Below are 15,900 nucleotides of genomic sequence, written 5' to 3' on the forward strand. Positions count from 1 at the left end.
ACCTGTAGGAAGACCAAGACGAAGATGGAGGGACAACGTTGAGATGGACCTAAAGAAAATCGGTAGGGATGGAAAGGAGTATATAAAACTTGCTCAAGATAGGGACAAATAGAAGGCCTGTGTTGCTGAACCTTCGGGTTTAAGAAGGCTAGGGAGTTAGTTAGTTAGTTACTTAGTTAGTGTGTCTCACTGCTACACGGAAAATCCTACAGGAGTTTTATTATTTTTTTTTGGAAGCTTCTAACATTTTAAGATATATCCTACTATATTCTACATATTCAACGAATTCATTTGATTACAATGCAACAACGTTTTATTATTACATCATATGTTTCAATATTTTCATAGTCATCCAAACATTTGAGAAAACATTTTTTTTTAGTTACGAAGATAGGAAGAGAAAAAAGTAGTTGAATAATTTCGAGAAGTATTTCTTAATAGGGGACAGTGTTTTAATTTTTTTTTATTTCTTTCTTTCGTGTAACCACTATGCTATCGATAGGAACAAGGCAAGACCAACATTACCACTATGCTATTATATTGAAGAGGATTTTCCATTATCAATTGTGTTCACACACAAAACTTAGTACCTGTCTGCATCCATACCTAGATCAAAAGATTCGAACTTATTTAATTATTTACGCTTGTGCTTGTATTTTGCTCTCTTCGGGTTTAAAAAAGCCTAGAGAGTTAGTTAGTTGATTGTTTCCCACTGCACTATTTCAATTTTTGAATAATCACATGTTAGTTATGAATGCATTGTTGACATCCTGTCTGATCATATATGTGTTCGGGTTGAGGCTCCGTATCTACCTGCAACATTTCTTATTCTTCTTTTTTCCTGTTATCTGCTTTCTATATTTAACATTAGAAACAACACATTCCCATTAACAATATTTCATGTTATGCAAAACATTTAAGTCTATACGCCATCAGGGTGTGGGATTGCAACAACGTTACCACTAGGTCATCCGACAAAAAGCCAGAATCGGTATTGTTACATTTTATTGCTCAGGTCATTTCTTTTTTTTTTTAATATGTACAGCTATAGGTAAACATAGTAACTTTAACTTAAGCCCTCAGAGTCGTAAACCAACAAATATGCACCTGTGTTAACTGCCTTGTATTTGGGGAGGGGGTAGCTGTTGGTGCAATACACTTTGAAGTTTTGTTTTCTAAGTGCCACACATCAATTTCATCATAATTGTCATTATTCATCCTCATCGTTGCCATTAGACAAAATTGCCTCTTCTTATTTACAAATTTTCGTACTGATATCGCCTTAGCAGATTAACAGAAATCGTCTGAAGTTTGAACTCGTGACCCCTCCCAATACCGTTGCAAGCTTATTTGTGATTGTTCTCCTCAATTATTCAAAATACCTCACTTTCATATTCAAATACACACAAGTAAAAAAGTTCATATCACATTAGTGATTTTAAATTGTATTCTTGGGGGCCACTTTCTAACATTGTTGCCTGATATTAGAATAAGCGAAAACACTCTGCTATGCTTAATAATTGTTTCCCACATCCATTCATTGTCAGATTGTACAACTGTATAGGTCGAGGTTCATAAGCCTCGTCCATCTCATTCTAGGGAGTGCATATTTTGTATACAGTTTATAGTGGAATCACAACACAGGTTGTTAAGAATATCGTCAGTAAATATGAGAATTCTTGCTGTGAAATTTCTATCCTGTTTAACCTAATAGAATTCGAATCCCTGAGAGAGCCATGTACTGAGCTTTAGCATTCCATATTAGCAAAACCTTTATACGTACGTATTTATAACCTCAATTTACTAATCAGTTAATCCCCCTTAGCCTACCAATTAGCACATTTTATATGACCTTCTATAGAGGAAGAGGACATGACATTTCCGAGCCGGTATTATTGATGTGATATTCTTAACAAGTTAATGCACATATATAGCTGTAAGTGTATCAATCTTTATGCAGACACTTAGGAATGTTTGGAATGCAAACAATTCTTGTGACAAAACAAATAATTAGGAAATTCTTTTTAACCAAACAATCAACACAAATTTCTCTTTTTTATAGAGAAAAAAAAAGCATAACATTCCCGAGACAGTATTATTGATGTAACATTCTTAACAAGTCAATGCCTTAATGTTTACACACATACATAAGCGCATCAATCTCTACACAACCACACACACACACACACACACACACACACACACACACACACACACACACACACACACACGCATATACAAAGAATATTTGGAATGGAAAGAATTCTCAGAAAATTCCCCTTAGCCAAGCAAATCACCAGTTACATGACCCTCTCTCTCTCTCTTTTCTCCATAAAAAAAGAAGGTTATGACATATCCAAGCTAAGGTCTAAATCACAAACCCTGACACCTTCTGTAAACAAACGGTCTCACCGATTCGATGTATCACTCCGCGTCAGCTGATCCATGACCGCAATCATCTGCTGTTACACTCATAGTTCGCCGCACCTATTCATTTTATATAAGAGCCTCTGAATGTGAGAACCCGCTCTCAAAACTTCAGACGAATATGCAGCCGCATACATTGTTACTCTCCCGGTCATTCTCTCTTTCATAACCCCTTAAAACTGCAGACACTGACACACACCACTGCACTGGGATACCAACTTAGCCACTTCATTTACTGGTTTCTCAGGATACCACTGACAGAATGTTACATAAATATTGAGTAGAATCTGTTTCTCACCCCTTTTCAAAGACTGTCCTTGCTGGTGTTTTGAAAACAAGTTCGGAGAACACTGAGACCTTCCCGCACGCACAGAACTCGGCATGTTATTTTTCTAAGGATAAGTCAGGCAATATTACTAAGTTGCACTACTTCCTTGCTGTTCACATGATTATTTTTAGAAAATAACCAATGTTATAAAATATTATTATGTACACAAATCTCTAAGCTCATTGAAAGTTACATGCATATTACTACAAAATGTTCACACTTATCTTGCCTTGCCATGTCACCAAGTTATTTTACGAAGTGCACTCTATTTGGCGGAACAAAAAATCGTTATTAGGATGCTTGTCAAAGTTTCCAACCGCAATAAATTTACTAACTTTCTTTGTCATCATCATCAATATATTTATTAGACTTACAGCATTGCATATGGCTGTTTATGCCCATTATATATTTTATTTACATAAGATGCAATTTCCATAAAATCTACAAACAAATTTCAAATACACTCCTATCTATATCATCCTTAGAAATATACATTACCATGTTATATCATTTTGTCTAAAGAGATGCAAGTAAAATGTATTCAATTCGCATGCAAAAAAAAGCCAAATTTATGAGAACTGATTACTGGTGCAAAAAGTTAATCATAAAGGTGAAGCAATAAGTACAAAAAAGAAAAAAAACATTGGGTTTAAAGTGAGACGTCATTTGCGGCAGCGTATCCCAAACTACAAATTTGCCATTGTTTTACCTTACGTAATAAATCCTGTAACAACGCTGGATTTTCGTGTGGATTATTTTACTTCTATGAGTTTGCAATGCTTTCTGCATGCAGGTGGTTTTGTTTGCAGAAGCTGTCAGGGTTTGTGATTTGAACTATAGTATTATTGACGTGACAATCTTAACAGGTCGACGTCACATATACACACACGCACGCACACTCGGGGAATGTTTGCAGAAGTTGACTTGTTCACCGAGTTCAGATGTTTACTCATTGATGACTCCGTCCTTGTCGTCTATCAAAAAAAAAAACCTAAGTATTTTGCAAACAATAAGAGTTATCAAAAAATCTCCCCTTGTCAATTTTTTTTGGTGACGTAGAGTACGCGTAGAGAGGTCGGGTTTAGTGTGTCGGTCGAGTCTCGGTGTCCTCTGTCCACCCATACCAAAATAAACATAGGTCGTCATGGAACCAATTTTTTCATCAATCGAAAATTTTCTAAGTCCACAGCGTTAAAAATAATCTTAAATTGCAAATATCTCGAAAATGGTAAGAGTTATCGAAAAAATATATCGAAAAACACCCCCATCCCGGTAGCGAAGCTACCCCCCCTGTCGATTTTGGAGGTGTAGAATACGTGTACCAAGTTTTGGTGGTCCTGAGGTCAAGAGGTAAGAAGTTAGCCCACCCTCCAAAATTTTGATCACTCGTAACTTTTGAACAAATAGTCGTAGAGAGGTCGGGTTTAGTGTGTCGGTCGAGTCTCGGTGTCCTCTGTCCACCCATACCAAAATAAACATAGGTCGTCATGGAACCAATTTTTCATCAATCGAAAATTTTCTAAGTCCAGCGTTAAATTGCAAATATCTCGAAAATAATAAGAGATAGCGCGAATATCCTTCCCGTTGACCCTCTTGTCGAGTTTGGTGATGCAGAGTACGTGTACCAAGTTTTCGGAGGTTCTTGGAGGTCAAGGGTGGGCCAATTGCCAAAAAAATGTTTTTGATCACTCGTAACTTTCGAAAAAATGATCATAGAGAGCTGGGATTTCTTGCGTTAGCATCGTCTCGGTGTCCTCTGTCCTCTCATAACAAAATTGACGTAGGTTGTCATAGAACCAAAAAAAAATATTCCGAAAATTTTCCAAGTCCTGTGCTAAAAAATCTTAAATTTGCAAATATCTCGAAAATGGTAAGAGTTATCGAAAATTTAACTCGAAAAACACCCCCATCCCGGTAGCGAAGCTACTCCCCTGTCGATTGTGGAGGTATAGAATACGTGTACCAAGTTTTGGTGGTCCTGGGGTCAAGGGTTAAGAAGTTAGCCCACACTCCAAAACTTTGATCACTCGTAACTTTTGAACAAATAGTTGTAGAAAGGTCGGGTTTAGTACGTCGGTCGAGTCTCGGTGTCCTCTGTCCTCCCATACCAAAATAAACATGGTCGTCATGGAACCAATTTTTTTCATCAATCGAAAATTTTCCAAGTCCACAGCGTTAAATTGCAAATATCTCGAATTTTTGACAAACAGAGGTGTCCCATAGGACCTTTGAGAAAAAAACAAACACGTGAAACTCTATAGAGGTGTGGTAATCTATAACCGCAGCCGTTAGAGAACCTTTTTTTGGTTGGGCACCACGCACCCCTGGCGAGGCTATATAGGGGCCAGGGGATCCTAAAAAAAAAAAAAAACAATTATTATTATTATTTGTTTGTTTTTTTGCGTCACAATACGGAAAATAATGAGAGGCATGCGCGCGCGCGCGCGCGCGTGTGTGTGTGTGTGTGTGGCACATCGTTCCCCCGAGAGAGAGAGAGGTTTACAAAGGTCACGATATATAAACATTTGGTCCCGGACTTGGAAAATTACGATAAGGTGCATTCGTACTTCAAGGATGAGAAAGTGAATTTACTCGTACCGGCTTTTCTGCGCCGTGAAACATCGTCAGCGCAATAAATGAGGCGCGGAACGTGGAGAGAAAGTGAGATTTTGAGGTTTCGATGCGATTTTCTGAGGGGTCGAAAAATCAGGGTAGTGGTCAAACATACAAATAGTATCTACTTATATGCATTTCGGTCAACTTCTTTCACCGTAATTAACCCTTTACTTGTCAGTTCATATGTAAATCATTTATTAACGAAAGATAATACTCTATGAATTGTAATAATTGTATCGTTGATTACAAACAAAAATTTAAGCGGAACAGACAATATAAATACACCTAATCAAGTGAGAAGAGGATAGGAAACAGCCTTTAATATGCTGTCTTACAAGAGAAGATTGGGTGACCGTTTTCGAAGACACTAACATGTCAACTTCTCTTCCACGGAGTACACCCTGTACTGCACTTTGCAGACTAGCAAGGCTCTGCTGTCTGGACCCTGCCACCAGATATCCTCTGTGGTTACAACTCAATATTATTGCTTTTGGGAATAAAATGCAAGTCTTGTAATCATGGTGTCCAGGTTCGATACCTGGCGAAGTAAAATTCGCGGTAGTTCGGATCGGACATTAAACTGTACCCGAGTCCCGAGCGTTTTTGTGCATAAAGTGGACTTGCAAAAATTAACTCAAAATCAAAATTTACGTCGTGGAGAAAAAAATCACTTGCTAGAAAGTAAAGAAAAATTTTGTTTATACCTGTATATCCGTGAACCTTCCGTACAGTTTTCTGATGCTGCGTTCAGAGACCCACGACGTGTACTGAAAACAAAGTATAGCCTCCCAAGAGAACGGCATGCAGAAACTCTTCGAAAGTTCACACGCCGAAATTACACAATTTATCTTTCCCTTTCTCTTCTCCTCTCTTTGGTCCAGAGATTAGAGACTCCTCTGAAAGCATCCGAGAGGCGGGATGCTCCCTACGCTAGAGAGATAACTTAGTTATTTGTGCAAGGAGTGACTGTTTAAAACGTCATCTAGGGATTTGCCAACAAGAAATAGAAGATCACAGCGCCACATGTGGATAAGCATCCGCCATGACCGTTAACTTGAGAAAAGCGCTTCTGTTTTTTTGAGGTTTGAGTAGAGACTCGTTGCTTCAGTTCATACGGGTGTACTCGCAAGTACTTGTATTCAACGTGTTGGGGGATTTCTCCCTCGGATCATTGGCTTAAGGCATGTGAATCACGAGTATTGTACGTTTCACGGATGCTGGAGAGATGGCATCTTATCTCCTGAAATCTCTACACTCAGTGTCTTGGAAATACAGGATGGTTCATAAGTATCCATGCCACCAGTCGACAACAAATACGGGCACGAAAACACGATCCAACAACCCTATACATGATATAGGAAAAGGAAAACCTTACGATTGAATGTTACCATCACGAATGTGATCTTGTAGTCCGCCATCTTGCAATGTACCCTTAATTCTTATATTTTTTGTATATATATTTCTAGCCTTGTTTAAAAACTGATTCACTTACCGTGGTTGAATTCTTCGATGGACGTGGGAATTCCGTTCGTTTCCAAATCACGGATTTTTCTTCCTAAAAATTAAAAGAAAATACCATTGTAAATGTTTTCCATTATATTAATAAACTATTACAATACAATTTTATTTTAAAATTAAGTTTGAAAGTGATAATGCATATTCATATAAAACGCCTTCAGAAGTTGTAAATAATATTTGTATTCATGCAATATGGCGAGAGATATTGAGATTGAGTGATGGAAGAAAATCTTGTCTGGTAAAAGGATACGTGGTTCGACGATGATCCAAGCAGAGTACCAATAAAGATTTTATCTTTCCAGGCAGAATTACAATATTGTTTGTACCTTACAGCTCCAGTGGTTTGTTTGAAATTTTCATTTACATACAGTACACATACATTCTCTCTCTCTTATATATACTCCCCCCCCCTACACACACACGCGCCCGCGCAGAGAGAGAGGGTTAGTTTCATGAAACATTACACTTTGATTTGATAATTAAACATGTTGGCGACTTCAAGCTTTAACCATAGAAAATGAAAGCTCTCTCTCTATTGATAATACGACATGTACAGTTACGGACACTTCTGGGTTGCTGCAATTCCATTGAAAGTAAATGAGGCCATTACAACCCAGAAGCATCCGTAACTGTATCATATCCCGTGAGACTATAACGATACACAATACCTGATTATTCTATTCCTTAGTACACTGAAATGAAAATGAAATTGTGGTCTTTCAGTGTAAACAGTGAAGGAGAACTATATCTGTAACAAGTGAGCGTTTTGTTTCCTCGGGGACAAGTTCCAACATCTTTAGTTATGTACTGAATAAAAAGTTGAAAAGCGTCATGTTTTTATGAAACATGCTTTTGTGCACGAAACTTTCAAAGTTCTCGTATTCAAGCTTCAAAAGTGTCAAGTTTTTATGAAACATGCTGTACACGAAGTTTTCAAAAATCCTCGTATCCAAGTTTCCTGTTGACGTACACAAGAAAACTAAGATGCACAAGGGTACGGTTTACAAAGATTGTACCCTCTAAGCGGTTCCGAATTTGGTAACTATCTGCTTTGGGCTTCAGGCAAATCATAAACAACCCTCTATGCGAACATTTTCGGGTAAAGTGTTACAGAGAGTGTTGGCTGCGAAGGGTGATTTTTTCCATATTTCGAGCAGAGCGAGAGAGAGAGAGAGAGAGTTGGATATTGGCTTCTCATCAGGTTTATCGGATAGGATTTGAATGATAATTTCTGTAACGCTTCGGAAACTTGCTGAGGCAACAGAAGATCCTACGGACACTGGAGGCCAAGCATGAAATTAAGCGGAGACTAGTGGCTATATAGGGACGTTACGGGTTGATGCACATCGCAAAGCAGGCATTGGTAATACATTATCCGTTGGTATCCCGTCGATACGATTTTAAAATTTGTACCGGGAGGACTTATACAGGACAAAAGCCATTTTCAATAAACGCATCGAGTCCTATATTTTGTGCGGTCAGTCTGATCTCCCCTCAGTGCTTCGTTGTGGAATATCATTGAGGGATGCTCATTGTATATCCCTGGGATCTAAAGATTCTGTAAACATATTCTGTTTTCTTAGCAGAATTACAGTGCTAAATCTCTCTGTACATAACTTTTTCAATGCCAGTGGTCCCAAATGCAAATCCCACGCAAGCCATTAATGGTATTTCTTTCTTGATTGGTTTCATACTCATAGTCGTGATCATACGCGTACCCAGATTGTTTTACAAGGGGTTTCATCTGCTGAAAAAGTGGAATCAATGTTTGGCTGTAATCCAATTTATGCTCAGATAGGGTAATGAGAACTGGACCTACAGTTTAAAAAAGGCACGTTAATGGTGAAACTCCATGTAGGTACCAAGTATGAATCTCTTTTCCATGTAGTACTCCATTGACTGTATTTATCAGGACATCCCCGATGGCACAGTGGTAGTGTCGTCGCCTTGTAATCAAGGGGTCCCTGGTTAGATACCCGGTAGAGACACATAGTGGTTCGGATCACACTTTAAACTGTAGGTCCAGTCCCGATGCCTTATTGTGTATAAAGTGGACTCAAAACACCAAATCCCTCGCACTCACTCCATTGACTATACTATTCAGACTAATAAGACTTTGGCGCCTGGCCTGACAGCCAGTATAATCCTCCTTGGAGCTTAGGTTGCGTACTGTCCGTATATGTATGTGTTTATACCTTCAACCATTTAATCTTGTCAGAACTCATCCTCATCTTCGCGGTTAGCCAAAAGCGACCAAAAAGTGAAGAAAAATACATGAAATCAAACAATCAAGATACCTGTGGAATGTATCTCGAACCGGGATTTGAACCAGATGATAACAAGGCAACATCATTAATGTATGCCACTGGGAAAGCTCTACTGAAACGGGTTTTCTGAACTCTCTAATCCTACTTTCGGTCATCTTTAGCTATGCCAGAAAAAGACGTAGAACAACCATAGTGCAAATACCACTTTTCAAACCTCTTGGTAACGTTAACAATCTTGCTTCGATACTAAATGTTTCCGCAAATCAACAGACTTTTATCCATAGGCATTATCTGTAGTAGCAACAATCCGTCTTTGTCGGGCTCGCAATTTTAGCGCCCGGGTTCGTTTCCCGGTAGAGGGACATTACACGATGATTCGCATCTACATTAAACTAATCCGATTAGCTTATTTGAGAAAAAAGTTTACTTTAAATAAACCTTAAATTTGTTACTGTCCAGACTATCTCTATGCATGACTTTCTTCGTGTATTCTCTAGGTCATCTGCATTTTTCACATTTCCACTTTTCACCACACCTGTTTTTGTTTTTTTACAACAAGCGTTTCCATACCTGCGTAAAAAAGGAACATTTCGACCCGTAATAGAGAGTTCCCGGTTCTGCGATGTGTCTACATCACAGTGGTTTGGATTCCATATTTGATTTCAATATATACAGGGTGTCCACAAAGTCCTGCTACCGTTACGATGGAACTTAACTCCTAAACTATATGAGATAAATACATGCAGTTTTTGCAACGTGTTCTACAGCTCTTAAAGTTTTATTTACAATTACAACACTTCCACATGCGCCCCGTTAGTTGCCCTCAGGACGTCGAGACGGTATTCGATCTCCATCCATACATGCTGCAGCATAGCAGCATCGACCTGTTCGAGAACTTCTGCAATCCGTGTACGAAGTGTGACAATATCTGGAACAGGGGTTTCGTAGACACGATCCTTGATATACCCCCAAAGGAAAAAAATCCAAGGGGGTGATATCAGGGGAGCGCGGTTGCCAAGGTCCCTCACAACATAATCTGCAAAATCAAAAATAATAAAATAATAACAAAAAATACCACTATTCATTAAAACTTTGAGAGCTGTAGAACACCTTGCAAAAAACCGCATGTCTTTATCTCATATAGTTTAGGAGCTACAGTATGTTTCATTGTAATGGCAGCAGGACTTTGTGGACACCCTGTATATTCCAGTATGTCCAACTTAACGTGTATGTAAAAAAGGACTGAAAACATATATTGACTGTGATTAAAAGGGGTCATGTGTTCGATTTGGCTGTTTTTTGTGCATTCATTATAGGCCTCGAATCTGAAGAACGATGGAGACGCAATATACTGTGCTTTGTATCCATTTAAAACTGTAGGTCCAGTGTCATTAAAAGTGAACTTAAACAACTAACAAAATGAGATCAGCAGTGACATGTTCTAAAATACCAACACCCCTTTGTATCATAGGACCCGTTAAACTCTAAAGTAAGTTGGGTTACCTAACCTGCAGGAAACTTTGGTTTTACTGAAGAAAAAATAAGTGTGAAGCTAGATCGCTGTTAATGCATGGAGCAGACCATACAGAGATTAATACATTTTTAGCATAGCACACACACTTTATATTAATTTAAAAATTAATAAGGTACACATAACAGTGTTTCGGCAAATAAAACAAACATTCTTTAAGGTCTTTCGAAAGTATTTCGAGCTGAACAATAAAATAATTTTGGCACATAACAAAAGCTGCTAAAAACGTCACTCGATACAACATCTCAATTTACTAAACGACCGCCACAATGGCCCGCAGAATTCACCCACTTCTTACATGTTGATTAAAGAAATTAAGAACAAAAACGCAGCCCTCGAGCAAGCCTCTTCACCACAGACGGGCGGCCAGGTCGGCCATTAATACAACCCTTTTACACTTGTGACTCAATGTTAATTATCTTAGAAATTATAGCGCGGGGAGGGGAGGGGGTGAGGAGAGGAGGGTTGATCGACATTCTCCGGGAACTCTTCCCTCCTTCAGTATTGATCACGTTAATGAGAAAGGAACAGCGTGGAACTGACTCAAGATTAATTACAAGCCCAAGGAAGAATAGCCGCTGACAGAGCTTAACGAACATATCGATTCTTTACGTTGCCCCTAAGAGATCCCGAAAACATAGATCCATCTCCCTAGCACTTCGAAACGCTTCTCAATTCGACTTAGGTCAACACCATAGTTAAGTGTGTGGTGGTATAGTTAATGGAATGGGTAAGAAAATGGGGTGTAAACAGTGTAAATTGAAGATGGTTGATGAAATGTTGTAGGAGAGGAAAATTTTGTTTTTGTTGGTTAGGATACTTTGGTCCTTTGACAACGATTTCGTACCAAGGCTTGACCGATGTTTTGCAGGTAGAGTATGGTTGTTCTCATAACGGTTCCGGCTGAGTCTATTCTCTGCCCATTGTGATGATGAAGTCAATATAAGCAAATCTTCTGAGAAATTATATTGATTGTTACAGTGGCAGCTGTGCAGAAATCTTGCGCGTATGGATATAGTGCACGCAATATGGAATCCCGTTAATGTTATATGCAACTAGCTGATATCCGGCGTTGCCCGGGTATTTATTTATCCCAATCTTGTATCAGACAGGAAAATAATGAATTCTAACTATAGTGTAAAATGTAACTAATTTTAAATGTGATCGCGAATGTCACCAATTAGCTTAGCGATTCCGAAAACTATGGATTCGACACTAATCTAGGTCATTTGTGGCATTTTATTTTTCACCCCCTCTCTCCCCCATTCCGATAGGGGTGATGAACTTGGAGTTGAACCGCATTGGGAGTGTCAGGAAAACTATGCATTTCATTCCCAACACAGCCTGAATGTTAGACAACCAGAGAAATACTATCGTTGTGCGGATTGCATAGAGTCACGGATGTCTGTCTGTGCGGAATTTAATATCGGTGGTTCTCGATTATTTTTACATGTCACCCCTTGCCACCCCACCCTTAGGGGTTCCAGGGGTATCTTGCCCCACAGTATGTATTTCCAGATTGCAAGTGATACGTGAACCAAGTTTAGTTGAAATTGCTCCAGGCGTTCGAGAGTTATGCCGGAACAAACAAATATACACACCCACACACACACATACATCCATTGTTATATATATATACGTATATATATATAGAGAGAGATGTTAATTGGACATATAGATTGTCTAATGCTCTAAACTACCCTTATTCTAACACTACGTTTCGAGAGAGTAAAAATCACAGGTCTGTCGTAGGTTTGATTCCCACCACCGGCAAAAGAAATTTCACTTGAAGACGTGAGAAAAGGTGTTCTCTCAAACGTACTGTTAGCGTAAGTATAGTTTAAAGCATTGGACAGTGGATAATGTTCAATGAACATTGTATGCTAATGTAGAATGATTGTCTAACATTCAGAGAATTATTTTTGCTGTGGTAGTTTACCCGTGCGGGACAAGAAACTTATTTAACAGAGGTGGTGGGGGGGGGGGGCTCAGAGGCGCACACAATTTTTAGCACTAAAATTGAAGAAACCATTTTGTTATTGAATCACTGCTTCCTTTGTTATTAACATAGCTGCAGTTATATAACAATTACAAAAATTATCATTGAAATATACGAAACAATTATTGCATACGTGTCACACTATAATTCACTAAACCTAAAATAAGACATAGTTACTAATGTTGTATCAGTCCTTTTAGTGCCTATAGGTGCAGTTATATAGTAATATAATTACAATCATTACCAACCAATTGTACACTGGCACAAACTAATGGAGGCTGATAGGCGCACCACGTGCTAACAGGCACTAAAACTAAATGCTAAGAGCTCTAAACCTGTCACTCCTAACCTCACAATTCCTAATCTACAATTCCGCTTATGTCTAATAATGCCTATGTGGTTAAGTTAAGAAGGCCAGGTTTAGAGATATTAGGAATTAATTTTAGTGACTGTTAACAGCTGGATGTATCCCGCACCCGACCTCCTCCTATGTACGTTATGATTTTATGAACAAAAGTATTACAGGACCATTTGGAACACCCTAAGCAAAATGTAATTTATTTTCACTTTTATGTATTATATTCACAGTTGAAAAAACGAAAAACAAGAGGTGGTCGACCTGGCAACCTCCTCTACCTTCGGGTAATCTTGGGTTAAGAGCTGTACAGCAACTACCAATATATTAATCTGGATAATAACACTAGAACTTAACACAAAGGAAATGAACTACTACACAGAAATAACATGGTTGTGTTTACATTAAACTTCCTTCTTCTATTGGGTGGAGAATAGCTGACCAACATTCTAACTGTACAGGGTGTGAGAAAGTGTGATAGGTGGGGAATTACCACAACTTTGAAGAATTAAGAAGTATTATTCTGTTTAATCCTTACAGAAAATTCAGTTTCTTAACACCATAATTTGCAAACGACGCATTTCTAAACATTCGACAACTATTGTAACTGAAAATTATCGAATTCATTGAAAACATAATTTTAATTCAATACTTATACGAGTAAAAACGTTATAATTTTTAATTTAATATGAATTGTATAAGAGAAAAAGTTTAGTTGTTTATTCAAAATTCGTATGAGTGAAAACAAGAAATTTATCCAATATCCATAACAGTGGAAACGTTAATTCTAACCAAATAAACGTAATAAAAAAACTTTTTTTGGGAAATTTTATCTTCACAATGGTACAAGTGAAAAGTTTACAATTTTAATTCAGTACTCGTACTAAAATGCATTAGAATTATGTCTGAATACACGTGTAAGTTTAAAATATTATTTTTGGATTCAGTACTTGTACAGGAAAAATATTTCAATTTAAATGTAATGTTCTTGAGAAAAGATTAATTTTATACCAATATTGACGAAAACGCTGACATTTTAATTCGACACTTGTACAGTCACGGACACTGTCAGCTTGTAACGAATACATTGACTTTCAATGGAATCGTTACAAGCCGGCAGTGTCCGTGACTGTACAATCGACACGTTATAACTTTAATTCAATACTTGAATGAGATAAAACTGTATGATGTTAATTCAAACGCTTATTACTGAAAACATTATTCATTGTAATATAATACTCGTATAAGTGAAAACATTATAATTGTAATTTAATACTCGTATAAGTGAAAACGAAATAACTTTAATTCAATACTTTAATGAATGAAAACTTTATAATTGTAATTCAATGCTCGTATCAGTGAAAACATTGTGTTCGTTATTCAGCACTGGTATCGTTGAAAATTCCACTTTATCAGCCCTACCTTTTCCCCCATAGAGCGTGGCACCTTCTGATTAATGTTCCATCAATTCCACTTCATGGTCTGCAGGGTGCGCCAAAGTTGACAGGGTATGCATTCCAAGTTCTACGTGTGGTTTCACTTAATCAATCACACGTCTGAATTACAGGCACATACACAGCGAGGCGGACGTAAACTAAACGTGCATTTTAACGTGCAAGCAGTATTTACTTTTCCTGCTTACCCGATACCGATCACGTACCTCTCGGACTCAAAATTACAATTTTTGCGTTCTTTAACAATTAGCGTCTGCAGCAATGTGAAACTATATTAGAATCGAATTTCTGTCGATGTCGTCTGCATATTGTGAGTGTCTTTATAACGTTCACAATTTTATTGTAACGATAAACAGCTTTGATAAGATGAAGGGCTATTCATTATCACTATCGCTGTTTTATAATGTAGTGTAGATGGATAAGGTGCAATACACGAATGCTTGCAAATTGACTTTCGTCTTTTATTTATCACAACCTATTGAATTTTCGTTTGTTGCCAATGCATTGAAAATATAATTAATAGAGCAGATATCTCCAAGGGTAGATGGAACTGTTAACAATCAAAAATTCGAAAACTGGACGAAGCACAAAGATGAAACTCTGCGGAATGAACGATCTGACGAATACAATTATATCGCGATAGAATTTTTGAGCTGTTCTGAAAAAAATCACAAGTCAAAAAATGCAATTCTTCAGCAGATAGTTTCTTTATTGTCACCATTTTAATAGCAGGCATTACAGACACGATGTAAGTGCATGTTGTATCATCACCGTTTAGAATATTTCCACGTTCCCAGTATACAATTATAATAGTCTCTTTAAGCCTGCCTCCGTGGCGGAGTGGTTAGCACATCGCGCTACGACGCCAGGGGTCCCGGGTTCGAATCCTGACCTGGGCATGGATGTTTGTGAGTGTCCATTCATCAATTTCATCAGATCATCACTCATCCACATACTCTAAAAACCATGCAACTGAATTGCCACCAAAAGTTGTGTTCACAGAACACTTCATTCGGTATTAATGTGGAATTGGTGTTATTTAACACCATTTTTGGTGTCCTGTTACACCAGTTGACGTCACACCACGCCAAATATGAAGGCCTTTAACACTCGATTAGGTGTAGTGCTACATCAATTACGGTGTTATGTAACACCGTTACATTACTTTTGGTGGCAACTCAGTTGCATAGTTTTTAGAGTGCATCTTCGCAAATTAGAAAAAAGTGGCAGAAGAAGCGAAGTAAAATAAAACAAATCAATCAATCAATCAATATTCTCTTTAATTGATAGTGTGACTAAGATGAAACCAACAGAATATCGCAGTTTGTGACGTATTTGCCATTTCCCGAATTCCCTATACAGTAAAACTTTGTTAATCCGAACCCCGATAAGCCGGACTTCGCTT

At 37.9% G+C, this 15,900-nt stretch overlaps 1 protein-coding gene across 1 annotated transcript in view; it reads right to left on the bottom strand.

The window, feature by feature from the left end:
* Positions 1–15,900, bottom strand: part of LOC146003029 (opioid-binding protein/cell adhesion molecule homolog) — a 640,597-nt gene that overhangs the window by 329,341 nt on the left and 295,356 nt on the right. Inside the window, exon 2 of the mRNA XM_083141192.1 lies at positions 6,864–6,926. Within this exon, the coding sequence (XP_082997318.1) occupies positions 6,864–6,926 (63 nt within the window). The remainder of the gene's footprint in view (positions 1–6,863; positions 6,927–15,900) is intronic.

This window comes from Lepisma saccharinum, chromosome 19 (genome assembly GCF_977018435.1).
Source record: "Lepisma saccharinum chromosome 19, izLepSacc3.1, whole genome shotgun sequence".
NCBI lineage: Eukaryota > Metazoa > Arthropoda > Insecta > Zygentoma > Lepismatidae > Lepisma > Lepisma saccharinum.